Source organism: Nicotiana tomentosiformis, chromosome 7, assembly GCF_000390325.3.
Source record: "Nicotiana tomentosiformis chromosome 7, ASM39032v3, whole genome shotgun sequence".
Taxonomy (NCBI): Eukaryota; Viridiplantae; Streptophyta; class Magnoliopsida; order Solanales; family Solanaceae; genus Nicotiana; species Nicotiana tomentosiformis.
The window spans coordinates 22,658,007-22,678,022 of NC_090818.1; the positions used below are offsets into that span (position 1 = coordinate 22,658,007).

A 20,016-nucleotide genomic window follows, 5' to 3' on the forward strand; every position below is an offset into this window, starting at 1 on the left:
ACGCTCAAGTCTAAAATCATCATACGAACCTACTGGAACCTTCAAATCCTGATTTCGAGTCCGTTTACTCTAAAACCCAATCTTAGTCAATTCTTCCAATATAAAGCTTTCGAAATGAGATTTTGCTTTCCAATTCAACTCTGAACTTCCCGAAATTCAATCCCGACTATGTTTACATGTCATAATACCTGAAGTGAAGCTGCTCATGGCCTCAAACTACCGAACGACGCGCTAGAGCTCAAAACGACTGGTCGGGTCATTACAACGAAGGACAAAATATAGAATGTTCTGATGAAGCTACACCAGCTGGTGGAGATTTAGTAAAAGGTCCTTCTTCTGATGAAGAAAGAGCAGAGTGTACTCCATATGAAACCGATCTCACAGCTGGTACAAATATTGATGCTATTATTAAAAAAAATAAATGATGGGACATATGTGGTTTGCACACCTCAATCCAGTCAAAATAATTTGCAAAATAGCGTACCTGCATCCTCTCAGGGGAGTGGAACAGATGCTCTAACAGGAGGTACAAATGTTGAAGCTATTATGCATGATATTAAAGATGGGAATATAATTTTGGATTCACCTGAAGAGGAACAACAAATTTCTATATCAAACTTGAACACACCATCCGCACCAAAGGAAAGGAAACCCGATTCTACTGGTCTAGCAACTCTTTTTGATATATGCATGCAAGCAAGTGAAGGTAAGCTGAAAGAAAAGGAAAGAGTGTTGATGGAAAAACCGCCTCTTACTGTTCATGAAATTATTGAAAAGATTCAGCAAGCTAGTATGAGTAGTTTTATTGTTTTATTTAACAGTTGTAAAATGTTATAATGGAACTTTATCTCTGAATTACTTTTTTGTTTTTTTTGCAGCAACGAACATTGTCGTATAATAGAAAAATAAAGAGGAAATCTGTGGATTCGGGCCCTAATTTTAATCTTTTGACTCAGTCAAGTCAATCAAGTGCTAATATGGCTGATTATGCTCCTCCTAACATCACTGCGTCTATTGATATTGAGCCAAATTATTCAGTTGATCATGAACCTGTAATTACCCGGCCGGTCGTTTTGAGAGTGTTAGCCCCGAACTCCTATTTATTGCTCCCTCTATTTCATTTTGTGGTTACGTAACTTGGGGATAGATTTATTTTTTGTTTCGGAGTGAAATGGGACACATAGTCCCTAAAATGGAAGTTTAAGTCGTAGGAATTGACCATAGTTTGAATTGTGTGAAGAGAAATCTGGGATGGAGTTTTGACGGTTCCAATAGCTCCGTAGAGTGATTGTGGTCTTAGAAGCGTGTTCGGACGTTGCATTGGAGGTCCGTAGATCATTTTAGCGTCAATTGGCAAAATTGGAAAATTTGATTATTTTTTGAAAGTTTGACCGGGAGTGGATTTTTTGATATCGGAGTCGGATTTTGATTCCAGAAGTTGGAGTATGTCTGTAATGTCAATTATGACTTGTGTGGAAAATTATAGGTCAATCAGACTTGATTTGATAGGTTTCGGCGTCGGATGTAGATGCTCGAAGTTTTAAACTTCATTAAGCTTGAATCAATGTGAAATTCGTGTTTTTAGAATTGTTTGATGTGATCCAAAGGCTTGACTAAGTCCGTATGATGTTTTAGGACTTGTTGGTAAGGTTGGTTGTGGTCCCAAGGGCCTCGGGTGGATTCCGAATGGTTAACGGATCAAATTTGGACTTGTGAGAATGGCTGAGTGTAATCGTACCTACGCAATATGGACCGCATGTGCGAGCCCGCAGAAGCGGCATGTTGATCCTAAAAGCGGGCTGGAGAATTGCGGGAAGAGGTCGCAGATGCGAGGGAAGTTCCGCATATGCAAGATCGCAGATGCGAAGGAGGCATCGCAGAAGCGAAAGGGACCTGACATGGGGGGCTCCGCAGAAGAGGCCTTCGTCTCGCAGAAGCGAGTTTGTAGAAGCGGAAGGACCGTAGGAGCAAGGGAAACCAAAGAAGCGGGTATGTTGTCACCTCTGTGATGCCGCAGATGCGGCTAAGTTTCCGCAGAAGCGAAAAGCCTGGGCAGACTATATTAAATCAAGGGTTTGTGACTTTTATCATTTTGGACATTTGGAGCTTGGGTCTTGGCAATTTTTGAGAGAATGCTTGAGGGATTTCTTGAGGTAAGTCCCTTGTACTCATTCTTGATCAATAATCTTGTTTAGCCCTTGATTTCCCACCTAGATTATGTGTGTTTAAGGTAGAATTTGGGAGTTTGAGGCTAGGGATTTGGAGAGTTTAATTTGGGGATTTGAGTAGCAACTTGGTGTCGGATTTTGGTAATTTTGGTATGGGTGAACTCGATATCGAATGTGTGTTCTTATTTTGTGACTTTTACCCCTTTCTAAGACGTGGCCCCGGGTCGACTTTTTTGGGGCGATTTTTTGATTCTTTGCTAAAGATGTAGATTTATGATTTAAATTAGTTCTTGTAGTTGTATTCATGATATGTAATTTCTATTAGCTAGATTTGGGCCATTCGGAGTTGGAAAATAGAAGAAAATCCATCCTTATCGATTGATTGAGCGAGATTTGATGTAAGTGACTTGTCTAACTTTATGTGAGGGAAATCCCCTAGGATTTGGTACTATTGTAACAATTTGTGATATGTGAGCGTCGTGTATGCGAGGTGGCAAGTGCGTACACTGGCTAATTGTGGAAATTTTGGTTCTAGCTGAGTTGTCTTCTTTTAAATTTTAACTGAGTTGCCTTAGCATATGCAACGATCATGTTTAGCCTAGTATTGCATGTCTACGTGCCTTAACTCTTACTTGCAATTTGTGCAACATGCTTAGTTGAATTACCTGCTTCCCTTGATTTGAATTAAATCTTTAACTGTTAGATTTATTGTTGTAAATTCGTTGTTCCTTCGGTTATCTGTTGCATATTTACTTTGGGACTATGAGGCAGTTCCTCGGGAGATCCCCCTGTAATGCATATCTACTTTGGGACTACGAAGCGGTTCCTCGGGAGATCCCCCTGTACTGCATATTTACTTTGGGACTACGAGGAATTTACTCGGGAGATACTATGAGGCGTTTACTCGGGAGATCCACCTGTCTTGCATATCTACTTCGGGGCTACGAGGCGGTACCTCGTGAGATCCCCCCTGTCTTGCATATTTACATTTGGGACTATGAGGCGGTACCTCGGGAGCGCCCCTGTTGTTTACCTCTATTTGTTGTGCTGTTATTTTCTAAGTATTACTATATCTTTTGCCTTGCTTATCTTTTAAACTAGTAGGGCCCTGACCTGATCTCGTCACTACTCTACCGAGGTTAGGCTTGGCACTTACTGGGTACCATTGTGGTGTACTCATACTACACTTATGCACATCCTTTTGTGCAGATCCAGGTTCTTCCTACCAGTTCAGATACCAGTGAGTTGGATCGCACGTCGAGACTCCAATGTATATCTGCCAGCGTCCGCAGACCTAGAAGTCCCCCTCCATCCTTATTATGTTGTTTCCTTTATTCTCTTTAGACTTTGATGTATATAGACACTTAGTATATTCTCTTAGAAGTTTGTGACTTATTTCTACGGGGTTTTGGGAGTTGTAATTACTTTAATCGTAGTTTTCTTTTTATATATCATGTGTTGAGATTGGAGTTCAGTTTTACATTTAGTTTTTCCGCAAATTGTTAGGCTTACCTTGTCGTAGAGACTAGGTGCCATCACAATATCCTACGGAGGGAAATTAGGGTCGTGACAAGTTGGTATCAGAGCATTAGGTTCATAGGTGTTATGAGTCACAAGCAGGTTTAGTAGAGTCACGTGGTTCGGTACACAGATGTTTGTTCTTATCTTTGGGAGGCTATGCAACTATTAGGAAAAGCTTCACTTCATGATTCCTTATCGTACGAAATTTTGGCTTCGGATTCTAAATTTCTGTCTTTCTTTTCTCTCACAGATGGTGAGGACACGTACATCTGGATCAGATGACCAGACACCCGTGCCCCCTGCTAGAGCCACGAGAGGCCGGGACAGAGTCCAAGGACGTCCACATGGTGCAGCCAGATCACCCGCACGAGCTACTATAGAGGAGCTACCAGTAGCTCCAGTTAGATGACAGGCACTCGAGATGCCTGTCACTGCACCAGCCTCTAGGAGCCTCTAGCCTAGTTTCTGAGAATGTTCAGCACCTTGGCTCAGGCAGGATTGATACCACTTGCTCCTGCCACGTCTCAGGCCGGGGGAGGAGCATAGACTCCCATTGTCGATACCCCATAGCAGTGGGTCCAGGTCGACCAGGTTCCAAAGATCATACAGATGTAGCCGGTAGCTCCAGTTCAGCCCGAGGTTAGGGCAGCAGCTTCTGAGGTGGATCAACTTAGGCTCGAGGGGTACAAGAAGTACTACCCTCCTACTTTCAGTGGCTTGGTGTCAGAGGATTCCCAGGTTTTTCTTGAGGAGTACCACCGTATCCTCTATACTATGGGTGTTGCGGAGACTAGTGGGGTTTCTTACACTACGTTCCAGCTTAGAGGAGAGGCCTATTAGTGATGGCGCGCATACGAGTTGGATAGTCCGGCTGGGGCAACTTCATTCACTTGGACTCAGTTCTCAGATATGTTCTTGAGGGAGTATGTTCCCCAGAGTCTCAAAGATGCTTGGCGTGTAGAGTTTGAGCAGTTACGCTAGGGTTCTATGATCGTGACAAAGTATGCGGTCTGATTCAGTGATTTAGCCAGGCATGCACCAGCCTTGGTTGCTACTGTTCGAGAGCGGGTTCGTCGGTTTATTGAGGGGCTCAAACCCAGTATCAGATTGAGCATGGCCCGAGAGTTGGAGATGGATATTACGTATGAGAAGGTAGTGGGGATTGCTAGGAGGTTAGAGGGCATCCTGATTCGGGATAGAGAGGAGAGAGAGGCCAAAAGGTCTCGAGTGTCTGGCACTTATAGTGGTACTCATTCCCGAGCGGCAGCTCGTCATGGCAGGGGTTATGTGGGTTGCCCTGTTCATTCAGCACTTCCAGCCGCCAGCGGTGCTCTGGCCACTACTAGGCCCCAGGATCCTTATTATGCACCGCCAGTGTCTAGTGTGCCTCCTGTACGGGGTGCTTTTAGTGGTCAGTCCAGTCGATCAGGCCTGAGCCATTCCTAGCAGCCACGTCCTCTGAGAGCTTGTTTTGAGTGTGGTGACACTCGTCATATGGTGAGGGATTGCCCTAGATTTAGGAGGGGTGCACCTCCACAGATTTCTCAGGCACCGCGTGCTCCACCAGGTCCTCATGCTATGGTTACAGCACCAGCTACCACCCTACCTGCACAACCAGCTAGAGGTGGAGGTCGGTCAGGTAGAGGTCTCCCTAGAGGGGGAGGCCAGGCCAGGTATTATGCTCTTCCTTCTAGGACAGAGGCAGTTGCATCAGATTCTGTTATCACAGGTATTGTTCTTGTCTGTCATAGAGATACATCAATCTTATTTGATCTAGGCTCCACTTATTCATATGTGTCATCTTATTTTGCCCCGTATTTGGGTGTATTCCGTGATTCTATGAGTTCACCTGTTTATGTATCTACACCCGTGGGTGATTCTATTGTTATTGATCATATGTATGTTTGATTATTCTTAGTGGTTTTGAGACCAGAGACGATTTATTATTTCTCAGTATGGTGGATTTCGATGTTATTTTGGGCATGAGTTGGTTGTCGCCCTATCACGCTATCCTTGATTATCATTAGAAGACGGTGAAGTTGGCTATGCTAGGTCTATCGCAGCTCGAGTGGAGAGGTACCTTAGATCGTGTTCCTAGCAGGGTTTTCTCATTTCTTAAGGCTCGGCGAATGGTTGAGAAGGGGTGTGATACGTATCTGGCCTATGTGAGGGATGTTAGTGCTGATACTCGTACCTTCGAGTGTGTTCCGGTAGTGAGGGACTATTCAGATATATTCCCGATAGATCTTTCGGGCATGCCGCCCAATAGGGATATCGACATTGGCATTGATTTGTTACCGGGAACTCTGCCCATTTCTATTCCACCTTATCGGATGGCCCCAACAGAGTTGAAAAAATTAAAGGAACAGTTGCAAGAATTTCTCGATAAGGGCTTCATTCGGCCAAGTGTGTCATCTTGGGGTGCTCTTATCTTGTTTGTGAAGTAGAAGGATGGTTCTATGCGAATATGTATCGACTATCGCCAGTTGGACAAGGTTACAGTAAAGAACATGTATCAATTTCCACGTATTGATGACCTATTTGATCAGCTTCAGGGTGCTAGAGTGTTCTTGTAACAACCCGACCGATCATTTTGAGTTTATTAGCCCTAATCCCCTATTAACTACTTCCCCCGTATCTTTTTCTGCTTATGTGACTTGCCGGGAGGTTATGGTTGTGGTTTCGGAGTGAATTGGGACACTTAGTCCCTAAAACGAAAGCTTAAGCCTTAGGATTTTGACCGTAGTCAGAACTATGTGAAGATGACCCCGAAATGGAGTTTTGTCGGTTTCGTTAGCTCTGTTGGGTGATTTTGGACTTAGGAGCGTATCCGGAATGGGAATTGGAGGTTTGTAGCTGATTTAGGCTTGAATTGGTGAAAGTCAAATTTTGGAGATTTTGACCGGTAGTGGACTTTTTGATATCGGGGTCAGATTCCGATTCCGGAAGTTGGAGTAGGTCCGTAATGTTGAATATGACTTGTGTGCAAAATTTGAGGTCAATCGGACGTGGTTTGGTAGGTTTCGGCATCGGTTGTAGAAATTTAAAGTTCCAAGTTCATTAAGTTTGAAGTGAAGGGTGATTCTTGTTTTTTGCGTTGTTTGATGTGATTTGAGGGCTCGACTAAGTTCGTATGTTATTTTAGGACTTGTTGGTATATTTAGTTGAGGTCCCGGGGGCCTCGGGTGTGTTTCAGATGCTTAACGGATTGAATTTGGACTTAGGCAAATGGCTGAAGCTTCTGGTTTCTGGTATTTTCGCACATGCGGAGTGAAGGGCGCAGGTGCGCTGTTGGTCCAGAAGGTCTGTGAGTGCAGGTGCGGAAGTCAAGCCACAGGAGTAGGCTCGCAGGTGCGTCCCAAAGCTCGCAGATGCGGTCCCAGCCATTTTCACACCTGCGATGAGTTTTCCGCAGGTGCGGTTTGAAGGCTCGCAGAAGCGAGTTTGTTGGGAAGAAAATAGTATTTCGAGGGTTGTTTTCCCATTTCGATTTTGGGAATTTAAGAGCTCGAATTGGGCGATTCTTTGAGGGATGTTCAGAGAAAACTTTTGGGTAACTATTCTTAACTCATTTATGGTTATATTCCACTAATCTATGGTTGATTTAATCATTTAATTTCAGAGTTGGGTTGAAATTTTGGGGAAAATGGGAAGAAGTTCTTCAACTAAGATTTTAGGTTTTGATTGAGATTTATACATCGGATTTGGATAATATTGGTACTAGTGAACTCATGAGGGAATGGGTGTTCATATTTTGTGACTTTTACCCTATTCCGAGACATGGGCCCAGGGAGGCTTTTTGGGGTGATTTTCTAATTTCTTGCTTTAGCTTTGATTTCTTATTAATTTCTTATAGTTGTATTTATGGTATGTAATTGATTTTGGCTAGATATGGGCCATTCAGAGTCGGATATTTGTGGAAAAGGCATTGTTACCGATTGATTGAGCTTGGTTCGAGGTAAGTGGCTTGCCTAACCTTGTGCGGGGAAAATTCCCTTAGGATTTGTTACTTTTGTGATATGTGAGCGCCGTGTACGTGAGGTGACGAGTACGTACATGGGCTATTTGTTTTAAAAACCCGACTTATTTTTTTTACTGAGTAGCAACCTGTTTTCCTTTAATTTGAGTTATACCGTTTAAATGAGTATTAGTCTGGTTTCATTATTAATTGAGCTATTCTAATATGTGTAGTTATCCTGTTTAGTCTAATATCGCATGTCTACGTGCTTTAACTGCTTATTTGAAATTTGTGAAGCATGCCTAGTTGATTTCCTGCTTTTCCTTGTTCTTTATCAGTATAAATGTAGAAATCATGCTATTAACTGTTGTATTTGTTGGTTTGAGCTGTGGGTTTACTTTTGAGACTACGAGGCGGAAACTCGGGAGTTCTCCCTGTATATTTAGTTTTGAGGCTACGAGGCAGTTCCTCGGTAGTTCTCCCTGCACATTTGCTTTTGAGACTACGAGGCAGTTCCTCGAGAGTTCTCCCTATATGTTTACTTTTGAGACTACGAGGCGGTTCCTCGGGAGTTCTCCCTGTATATTTACTTTTGAGACTATGAGGCGGTTCCTCGGGAGTTCTCCCTGTATATTTACTTTTGAGACTACGAGGCGGTTCCTCAGGAGTTCTCCATGTATATTTACTTTTGAGACTACGAGGCGGTTCCTCGGAAGTTCTCCCTTTATACTTACTTTTGAGACTACCAGGTGGTTCCTCGGGAGTTCTCCCTGCATATTTACTTTTGAGACTACGAGGCGGTACCTAGGGAGTTCTCCCTGTATATTTATTTTGGGACTACGATACGGTATCTTGGGAGATCCCCTGTTGTTTACCCCTGTTTGTTGCACTATTGCCTTGCTGTGTTTCCTTTTGTTAAATTCAAGTCTCTTATTATACAGCATATTCTCTTGCTTTATTTATTACATACCAGCGGGCCTGACCTGACCTAGTCATTACTCGACCGAGGTTAGGCTTGGCACTTACTGGGTACCGTTGTGGTGTACTCATGCTACTCTTATGCACATGTTTTTTGTGTGCAGATCCCGGTACTTCTTATCAGCCCCGCTACTAGCTGAGAGTTCTTGCTGTTGTACGGAGACTTCAAGGTATATCTGCCGCGTGCGGAGACCTCGGAGTCCCCCTCTATTCTCTCCTATGTCATTTACCTTCCGTACTTCTCTTGTTAGACTCTGGTGTATAGAGATACTAGTTTCCTTCTGTAGCTTATGACTTATGATGTTCCGAGTTTTTGGAAGATTGTGTATTTATATAGTATTGGTTATTGTACATGCCGAGCAGAATTGTTACTAGTTATTTAGTTATCCACTGTTGTTAGTTGCCAAGTTTTACATCCATTTTGTTATTTTTCGAAATTTGTTAGGCTTCCCTAGTCGTAGAGACTAGGTGCCGTCACAACGTTATACGGAGGGAGTTTGGGTCGTGACAAGTTGTTATCAGAGTTCTAGGTTCATAGGTGTCGTGAGTCACAAGCCGGTTTATTAAAGTCTCGTGTATCAGTATGGAGACATCTGTACTTATTTTCTGGAGGCTATGGAACTATTTGGAAAAATTAAACTTCTTTGATTCCTTATCGTGCGAAATTTATTGACATCAAAAAAAAATTCTAAACTTCTGTATTCTATTCTCTCATAGATGGTGGGGACACGTACAGGCAGATCTGATGACCAGGCACCCGCGCCCCCTGCTATAGCCACGAGAGGCCGGGGCCGGGGTAGAGGCCGAGGACATCCATGCGGTAGAGGCAGAGCACCCGCACGAGTTGCTATAGAGTAACCCCCAGTAGCTCCAGCTGGAGGGTAGGCACCTGAGGTACCTGTTGCTGCACCAGCCCTCCAGGAGACTCTAGCCGAGGTTTTAAGCATGTTCAGCACCTTAGCTCAGGCTGGATTGATTCCACTTGCTCCTGCCACATCTCAGGCAGGGGGAGGAGCATAGATTCCCATCGCCGGTACTCCAGAGTAGTGGGTTCAGGTCGACCTGGTTCTAGAGATTTTTCCAATATAGCCGGTAGCTCCAGCTCAGCCCGAGGTTAGGGGAGCAGTTTCTGAGGTGGAGCAGCTCAGACTCGAGAGGTACAAGAAGTACCACCCTCCTACCTTCAGTGGATTGGCGTCAGAGGATGCCCAGGGTTTTCTAGAGGAGTGTCATCGTATTCTCCGTACTATGGGTGTAGCGGAGTCCAGTGGGGTTTCCTTTACTTCATTCCAGCTTAGAGGAGTAGCCTATCAGTGGTGGCGTGCTTATGAGTTGAGTAGCATGGATGAGGCAACTTCACTTACATGGACTCAGTTCTCGGACATGTTTTTGAGAAAGTATGTCCCTCAGAGCCTCAGGGACGCATGGCGTGCGGACATTGAGCAGCTGCGCCAGGGTACTATGACTGTATCAGAGTATACATATCGCTTTAGTGATTTGGCCCGACATGCACCAGCCTTGGTTGTCACAGTTCGAGAGAGGGTTCGCCGGTTTATTTTGGGACTCTACCCCAGTATCAGGATTAGTATTGTTAGGGAGCTGGAGATGGATATTTCTTACCAACAGGTTGTGAGTCTTGCCAGGTGGTTAGAGGGCATGCTTGCTCGGGATAGATAGGAGAGGGAGGCCAAGAGGTCTCGAGAGTCTGGCACTTACAGCGGTACTCGTGCCCCAGCTGCAGTTCGACATGGTAAGGGGTTATGGAAGTCGCCCCATTCATTCAGCTCTTCCAGCCGCTAGTGGTATTCCAGTCCCTGATAGGCCCCATGAGCCTTACTATACACCGCCAGTATCTAGTGTGGCTCCTGCTCGGGGTACTTTTAGCGGCCAGTCCAGCAGACCTAGCCCGAGCCAGTCACAGCAGTCACGCCCTCCACGAGCTTATTTTGAGTGTGGCGACACTCGCCATATGGTGAGGGATTGCCCCAAACTTAGGAGGGGTGCACCTTCACAGACTTCTCAGGCACAACGTGCTCCATTGGGTCCTCAAGCTATGATTCTAGCACCAGCTATGGCCCCACCTACTCAGCCAGCTCGAGGTGGAGGTCAGAGAGGTCGAGGTCGCCCTAGATGGGAAGGCCAGGGCAGATATTTTGCTCTTCTTGCTCGTACAGAGGCAGTTGCTTCTGACTCTGTCATTACAGGTATTGTTCCGATCTATCATAGAGATGCGTCAGTATTATTTGACATAGGCTCTACATATTCCTATGTGACCTCTTATTTTGCCCCATATTTAGGCGTATCTCGGCATTCTTTGAGTTCCTATGTTTATGTGTATACTCTTGTGGGAGATTCTCTTATTGTGGACCACGTGTATCAGTCGTGTTTGATTCCTCTTAGTGGTTTTGAGACCAGAGCAGATTTATTATTACTCAGTTAGACTTTGATGTTATCTTGGGAATGGACTAGTTGTCGCCCCATTATGCTATTCTTGATTGCCACGCTAAAACCGTGACGCTGGCTATGCCAGGATTTCTGCGATTAGAGTGGAGAGGTACCTTAGAGTATACTCCCAGCAGAGTTATTTTATTTCTTAAAGCTCAACGAATGATTGAGAAGGGGTGTGATGCGTATCTAGCTTATGTGAGAGATGTCAGTATTGATACCCTTACAGTTGAGTCAATCCCAGTAGTTAGTGACTTTCCATATGTGTTTCCAGCTGAACTTCCAGGCATGCCGCCCGACAGAGATATTGATTTTGGCATTGATTTATTGCCGGGCACTCAGCCCATCTCTATTCCTCCATATCATATGGCTCCTCCTGAGTTGAAGGAACAGTTTTAGGAATTGCTTGATAAGGGCTTCATTTGGCCTAGTGTGTCACCTTGGGGTGCTCCTATCTTGTTTGAAAAGAAAAAGGATGGTTCTATGCGTATGTGCATTGATTATAACTAGTTGAACAAAGTTATAGTGAAGAACAAGTATCTCTTACCTTATATTGATGACCTATTTGATCAGTTACAGGGTGCCAGAGTGTTTTCCAAGATTGACTTACATTTAGGCTATCATCAGTTGAAGATTCGGGAGCCAGATATTCTGAAGACTACCTTCAGGACTCGGTATGGTCACTACGAGTTCCTTGTGATGTCTTTTGGGCTGACCAATGCCCTAGTAATTTTTATGCACTTGATGCACAGTGTGTTCCGACCTTATCTTGACTCATTCATCATTGTGTTTATTGATGACATTCTGGTGAACTCCCGGACTCAGGAGGATCATGAGCAACACCTGAGGACTGTGCTTCAGACCTTGAGAGAAAAGAAGATATATGCAAAATTTTCAAAGTGTGAGTTTTGGCTAGACTTAGTGGCATTCTTGGGTCATGTAGTATCAAGTGATGGGATCCAGGTGGATCCGTAGAAGGTGGAAGCAGTGCAGAGTTGGCCTAGACCGTCATCAACTATGGAGATCCAGAGTTTTCTTGGTTTGGTGGGGTATTACCATCATTTTGTAGAGGGATTCTCATCTATTGCAGCATCTATGACCAGGATGACCTAGAAGGGTGCTCTGTTCAGGTGGACCGAGAGTGTGAGGAGAGCTTTCAGAAGCTCAAGACATCTTTGACTACCTCCCTAGTATTGGTATTGCCTACAGGTTCAGGGTCTTATACTGTATATTATGATGCATCGCGGATTGGTCTCGGCGCGGTGTTGATGCAGGATGATAGGGTGATTGCCTACACGTCCAGACAGCTGAAGGTGCATGAAAAGAACTATCATGTCCACAACCTTGAGTTAGCAGCTATTGTTCATGCCTTGAATATTTGGCGGCACTACTTGTACTGTGTCCTTTATGAGATTTACACCGATCACCTAAGTTTGCAGCATCTGTTCAAGCAGAAGGATCTTAATTTACGTCAGAGGAGGTGGTTAGAGCTGCTTAAGGATTATGATATCACTATTTTGTACCACCCTAGGAAGGCCAATGTGTTGGCCGATGCTTTGAGTCGTCGGCCAGAGAGTTTGGGGAGCTTAGCATATCTACCAGCAGCAGAGAGGCCATTGGCATTGGATTTTCAGGCCTTAGCTAGCCAGTTTGTTAGATTGGATATTTCTGAGCTGAGCCGAGTATTGGCTTGAGTGGTCTCTCGGTCTTCTCTTTATGATCAAATCAGGGAGCGTCAGTATGATGACCCCTATCTATTTTTCCTTAAGGACACGGTCTAGCACGGTGATGCTAAGGAGGTCACTATTGGGGATGATGGTGCATTGAGGATGCAGGGCAGACTATGTGTGCCTAATGTGGATGGTTTGCATGAGCTGATTCTCCAGGAGGCTCACAGTTTGCGTTATTCCATTCATCCGGGTGTCGCGAAGATGTATCAAGACTTGAGGAAGCATTACTGGTGGAGAAGAATGAAGAAGAACATAGTGAAACATGTAGCTAGGTGTCTAAATTACCAGCAGGTGAAGTATGCGCATCAGCAGCCAGGTGGGTTACTTCAGAAGTTAGAGATTCCGAAGTGGAAATGGGAGCGAATCACTTTGGATTTCGTTGTTGGACTCCCACGGACTCAGCAGAGGTTTGATGTAGTTTGAGTGATTGTGGATAGGCTGACCAAGTCATCTCATTTTCTTCCTGTGATGATTACCTATTCTTTCGAGCAGTTGGCTCTAATTTATACCCGCGAGATTGTCAGGCTTCATGGCGTACCAGTATTTATCATCTCTGATCGGGGTACGTAGTTTACATCATGGTTCTGGAGGGCTGTACAACAGGAGTTGGGTACTCGGGTTGAGTTGAGCATAACATTTCACCCTCAGACGGATAGACAGTCCGAGCACACTATTCAGATCCTGGAGAAAATGCTCCGCGCTTGTGTGATAGAGTTTGGGGGTGCTTGGGATCAGTTCTTTCCACTTGCAGAGTTTGCCTACAACAATAGTTATCAGTCGAGCATTCAGATGGCACCGTATGAGGCTCGGTATGGTTGGCGTTGTCGGTCTCCAGTGGGTTGGTTCGAGCCGGAAAAGAATAGATTACTGGGTACGGACTTGGTTCAGGATTCCCTAAATAAGGTGAAGGTAATTCAGGATTGACTTCGCGCAAACCTAGTCCAGATAGAAGAGTTATGCAGACCGGAAGGTTCGCGATATTGCATTCATGGTTGGAGAGCGGGTCTTGATTCGGGTTTCACCTATGAAGGGCGTTATGAGGTTCGTAAAGAATGGCAAGTTTAGCCCAAGGTTTATCGGCCCATTTGTGATGTTGCGACGTGTTGGGGAGGTTGCTTATGAGCTTGCCTTGCCTCCCAGTCTTGCAGGGGTCCATCCAGTATTCCATGTTTCTATGCTCCGGAAGTATCACGGTGATCCGTCTCATGTGTTGGATTTCAGCTCAGTCCAGTTGGACAAAGATCTATCTTATATTGATTAGCCAGTGGCTATTTTGGACACGCAGGTTCGAAAGCTGAGGTCAAAGAACATTGCTCAGTGAAGGTTCAGCGGAGGGGTTAGCAGGTCAAGGAGGCGACTTGGGAGACCGACCATGATATGCGTAGTCGCTATCCTCATCTTTTCACCACTTCAGGTATGTCTCAATGCTCATTCGAGGACGAATGATTGTTTTAAGAGGGGGAGGATATAACGACCCGGCCAGTCGTTTTGAGTGTATTAGCCCTAATCCCCTATTAACTGTTTCCCCCGTATCTTTTTCTGATTATGTGAATTGCCGAGAGGTTGTTGTTGTGGTTTCGAAGTGAATTGGGACACTTAGTCCCTAAAACGGAAGCTTACGCATTAGGATTTTGACCGTAGTCAGAACTGTGTAAATATAACTAAAGAATGGAGATTTGTTAGTTCCGTTAGCTCCGTTGGGTGATTTTGGACCTATGAGCGTGTCCGGAATGGGAATTGGAGGTTTGTAGCTGATTTAGGCTTGAATTGGCGAAAGTCAAATTTTAGAGATTTTGACCGGTAGTGGACTTTTTGATATCGGGGTCGGATTCTGATTTCGGAAGTTGGAGTAGGTCCATAATGTTGAATATGACTTGTGTTCAAAATTTGAGGTCAATCGGACGTGGTTTGGTAGGTTTCGGCATCGGTTGTAGAAATTTAAAGTTCCAAGTTCATTAAAGTTGAAGTGAAGGGTGATTCTTGTTTTTTGCATTGTTTGATGTGATTTGAGGGCTCGACTAAGTTCGTATGTTATTTTAGGACTTGTTGGTATATTTAGTTGAGGTCCCGGGGGCCTCGGGTGTGTTTCAGATGCTTAACAGATTGAATTTGGACTTAGGCAAATGGCTGAAGCTTCTGGTTTCTAGTATTTTCGCACATGCGGAGTGAAGGGCGCAGGTGCGCTGTTGGTCCAGAAGGTCTGTGAGCGCAGGTGCAGAAGTCAAGCCACAGGAGTAGGCTCGCAGGTGCGTCCCAAAGCTCGCAGATGCGGTCCCAGCCATTTTCACACCTGCGATGAGTTTTCCGCAGGTGCAGTTTGAAGGCTCGCAGAAGCGAGTTTGTTGGGAAGAAAATAGTATTTCGAGGGTTGTTTTCCCATTTCAATTTTGGGACTTTGAGAGCTCGAATTGGGCGATTCTTTGAGGGATTTTCAAAGAAAACTTTTGGGTAACTATTCTTAACTCATTTATGGTTATATTCCACTAATCTATGGTTGATTTAATCATTTAATTTCAGAATTGGGTTGAAATTTTGGGGAAAATGGGAAGAAGTTCTTCAACTAAGATTTTAGGTTTTGATTGAGATTTAGACATCGGATTTGGATAATTTTGGTACTAGTGAACTCATGAGGGAATGGGTGTTCATATTTTGTGACTTTTACCCTATTCCGAGACATGGGCCCAGGGAGGCTTTTTGGGGTGATTTTCTAATTTCTTGCTTTAGCTTTTTGTGCGGGGAAAATTCCCTTAGGATTTGTTACTTTTGTGATATGTGAGTGCCGTGTACGTGAGGTGACGAGTACGTACATGGGCTATTTGTTTTAAAAACCCGACTTATTTTTTTTACTGAGTAGCAACCTATTTTCCTTTAATTTGAGTTATACCGTATAAATGAGTATTAGTCTGGTTTCATTATTAATTGAGCTATTCCAATATGTGTAGTTATCCTGTTTAGTCTAATATCGCATGTCTACGTGCTTTAACTGCTTATTTGAAATTTGTGAAGCATGCCTAGTTGATTTCCTGCTTTTCCTTGTTCTTTATCAGTATAACTGTAGAAATCATGCTATTAACTGTTGCATTTGTCGATTTGAGCTGTGGGTTTACTTTTGAGACTACGAGGCGGTAACTCGGGAGTTCTCCCTGTATATTTAGTTTTGAGGCTACGAGGCGGTTCCTCGGTAGTTCTCCCTACACATTTGCTTTTGAGACTACGAGGCAGTTCCTCGGGAGTTCTCCCTATATATTTACTTTTGAGACTACGAGGCGGTTCCTCGGGAGTTCTCCCTGAATATTTACTTTTGAGACTATGAGGCGGTTCCTCGGGAGTTCTCCCTATATATTTACTTTTGAGACTACGAGGCGGTTCCTCGGGAGTTCTCCATGTATATTTACTTTTGAGACTACAAGGCGGTTCCTCGGAAGTTCTCCCTTTATACTTACTTTTGAGACTACCAGGTGGTTCCTCGGGAGTTCTCCCTGCATATTTACTTTTGAGACTACGAGGCGGTACCTAGGGAGTTCTCCCTGTATATTTATTTTGGGACTACGATACGGTATCTTGGAAGATCCCCTGTTGTTTACCCCTGTTTGTTGCACTATTGCCTTGCTGTGTTTCCTTTTGTTAAATTCAAGTCTCTTATTATACAGCATATTCTCCTGCTTTATTTATTACATACCAGCGGGCCTGACCTGACCTAGTTACTACTCGACCGAGGTTAGGCTTGGCACTTACTAGGTACCGTTGTGGTGTACTCATGCTACTCTTATGCACATGTTTTTTGTGTGCAGATCCAGGTACTTCTTATCAGCCCCGCTACTAGCTGAGAGTGCTTGCTGTTGTACGGAGACTTCAAGGTATATCTGCCGCGTGCGCAGACCTCGGAGTCCCCCTCTATTCTCTCCTATGTCATTTACCTTCCGTACTTCTCTTGTTAGACTCTGGTGCATAGAGATACTAGTTTCCTTCTGTAGCTTGTGACTTATGATGTTTCGAGTTTTTGGAAGATTCTATATTTATATAGTATTGGTTATTGTACATGCCGAGCAGAATTGTTACTAGTTATTTAGTTATCCACTGCTGCTAGTTGCCAAGTTTTACATCCATTTTGTTATTTTCTGAAATTTGTTAGGCTTATCTAGTCGTAGAGACTAGGTGCCGTCACGACATTATACGGAGGGAGTTTGGGTCGTGACAAGTTGTTATCAGAGTTCTAGGTTCATAGGTGTCGTGAGTCACAAGCTAGTTTATTAGAGTCTCGCGTATCAGTATGGAGACATCTGTACTTATTTTCTGGAGGCTATGGAACTATTTGGAAAAATTAAACTTCTTTGATTCCTTATCGTGCAAAATTTATTGACATCAAAAAAAAATTCTAAACTTCTGTATTCTATTCTCTCATAGATGGTGGGGACACGTACAGGCAGATCTGATGACCAGGCACCCGCGCCCCCTGCTATAGCCATGAGAGGCTGGGGCCGGGGTAGAGGCCGAGGACGTCTATGCGGTAGAGGCAGAGCACCCGCATGAGTGGCTACAGAGTAACCCCCAGTAGCTCTAGCTGGAGGGCAGGCACCTGAGGTACCTGTTGCTGCACCAGCCCTCCAGGAGACTCTAGCCGAGGTTTTAAGCATGTTCAGCACCTTAGCTCAGGCTGGATTGATTCCACTTGCTCATGCCACATCTCAGGCAGGGGGAGGAGCACAGATTCGCATCGCTGGTACTCCAGAGTAGTGGGTTCAGGTCGACCAGGTTCCAGAGATTTTTCTGATATAGCCGGTAGCTCCAGCTCAGCCCGAGGTTAGGGGAGCAGTTTCTGAGGCAGAGCAGCTCAGACTCGAGAGGTACAAGAAGTACCACCCTCCTACCTTCAGTGGATTGGCGTCAGAGGATGCCCAGGGTTTTCTGGAGAAGTGTCATCGTATTCTCCGTACTATGGGTGTAGCGGAGTCGAGTGGGGTTTCCTTTACTTCATTCCAGCTTAGAGGAGTAGCCTATCAGTGGTGGCGTGCTTATGAGTTGAGTAGTATGGATGAGGTAACTTCACTTACACGGACTCAGTTCTCGGACATGTTTTTGAGAAAGTATGTCCCTCAGAGCCTCAAGGACGCATGGCGTGCGGACATTGAGCAGCTGCGCCAGGGTACTATGACTGTATCAGAGTATACATATCGCTTTAGTGATTTGGCCCGACATTCACCAGCCTTGGTTGTCACAGTTCGAGAGAGGGTTCGCCGGTTTATTATGGGACTCTACCCCACTATCAGGATTAGTATTGTTAGGGAGCTGGAGATGGATATTTCTTACCAACAGGTTGTGAGTCTTGCCAGGTGGTTAGAGGGCATGCTTGCTCGGGATAGATAGGAGAGGGAGGCCAAGAGGTCTCGAGAGTTTGGCACTTACAGCAGTACTCGTGTCCCAGCTGCAGTTCGACATGGTAAGGGGTTATGGAAGTCGCCCCGTTCATTCAGCTCTTCCAGCCGCTAGTGGTATTCCGGTCCCTGATAGGCCCCATAAGCCTTACTATACACCGCCAGTATCTAGTGTGGCTCCTACTCGGGGTACTTTTAGCGGCCAGTCCAGCAGACCTGGCCCGGGCCAGTCACAGCAGTCACGCCCTCCAAGAGCTTATTTTGAGTGTGGCGACACTTGCCATATGGGGAGGGATTGCCCCACACTTAGGAGGGGTGCACCTTCACAGAGTTCTCAGGCACAGCGTGCTCCATTGGGTCCTCAAGCTATGATTCCAGCACCAGCTATGGCCCCACCTACTCAGCCAGCTCGAGGTGGAGGTCGGGGAGGTCGAGGTCGCCCTAGATGGGAAGGCCAGGGCAGATATTTTGCTCTTCTGGCTCGTACAGAGGTAGTTGCTTCTGACTCTGTCATTACAGGTATTGTTCCGATCTATCATAGAGATGCGTCAGTATTATTTGACATAGGCTCTACATATTCCTATGTGACCTCTTATTTTGCCCCGTATTTAGGCATATCTCGGCATTCTTTGAGTTCCCATGTTTATGTGTATACTCTTGTGGGAGATTCTCTTATTGTGGACCACGTGTATCAGTCGTGTTTGATTCCTCTTAGTGGTTTTGAGACCAGAGCAGATTTATTATTACTCATCTAGACTTTGATGTTATCTTGGGAATGGACAAGTTGTCACCCCATTATGCTATTCTTGATTGCCACGCTAAAACCGTGACGCTGGCTATGCTAGGATTTCTGCGATTAGAGTGGAGTGGTACCTTAGAGTATACTCCCAACAGAGTTATATCATTTCTTAAAGCTCAACGAATGATTGATAAGGGGTGTGATGCGTATCTAGCTTATGTGAGAGATGTCAGTATTGATACCCTTACAGTTGAGTCAATCCTAGTAGTGAGTGACTTTCCAGATGTGTTTCCAGCTGAACTTCCAAGCATGCCGCCCGACAGAGATATTGATTTTGGCATTAATTTTTTGCCGGGCACTCAGCCCATATCTATTCCTCCATATCATATGGCTCCTCCTGAGTTGAAGGAGTTGAAGGAACAGTTTTAGGAATTGCTTAATAAGGGCTTCATTTGGCCTAGTGTGTCACCTTGGGGTGCTCCTATCTTGTTTGTAAATAAAAAGGATGGTTCTATGCGTATGTGCATTGATTATAACTAGTTGAACAAAGTTACAGTAAAGAACAAGTATCTCTTACCTCATATTGATGACCTATTTGATCAGTTACAGGGTGCAAGAGTGTTTTCCAAGATAGACCTATTTGATCATCTTGTGATGTCTTTTGGGCTGACCAATGCCCTAAGCAATTTTTATGCACTTGATGCACAGTGTGTTCCGACCTTATCTTGACTCATTCATCATTGTGTTTATTGACGACATTCTGGTGAACTCCCGGACTCGGGAGGATCATGAGCAACACCTGAGGACTGTGCTTCAGACCTTGAGAGAAAAGAAGTTATATGCAAAATTTTCAAAGTGTGAGTTTTGGCTAGACTTAGTGGCATTCTTGGGTCATGTAGTATCGAGTGATGGGATCCAGGTGGATCTGAAGAAGGTGGAAGCAGTGCAGAGTTGGCCTAGACCGTCATCAGCTATGGAGATCCAGAGTTTTCTTGGTTTGGTGGGGTATTACCATCATTTTGTAGAGGGATTCTCATCTATTGCAGCACCTATGACCAGGCTGACCTAGAAGGGTGCTCATTTCAGGTGGACCGAGAGTGTTAGG

At 44.8% G+C, this 20,016-nt stretch overlaps 1 protein-coding gene across 1 annotated transcript; it reads left to right on the plus strand.

Annotated features, from left to right (window-relative positions):
• Positions 1-9,873: 9,873 nt before the first annotated feature.
• LOC138895350 (uncharacterized) lies at positions 9,874-10,302 on the plus strand. Its single transcript, XM_070180030.1, has one exon. The coding sequence runs from the start codon at positions 9,874-9,876 to the stop codon at positions 10,300-10,302; it is 429 nt and encodes a 142-aa protein (XP_070036131.1).
• Positions 10,303-20,016: the final 9,714 nt, after the last annotated feature.

Coding starts and splice junctions, on each gene's coding strand:
- LOC138895350 (XM_070180030.1), top strand. CDS start 9,874: ATGGGTGTAGCGGAGTCCAGTGGGGTTTCCTTTACTTCATTCCAGCTT.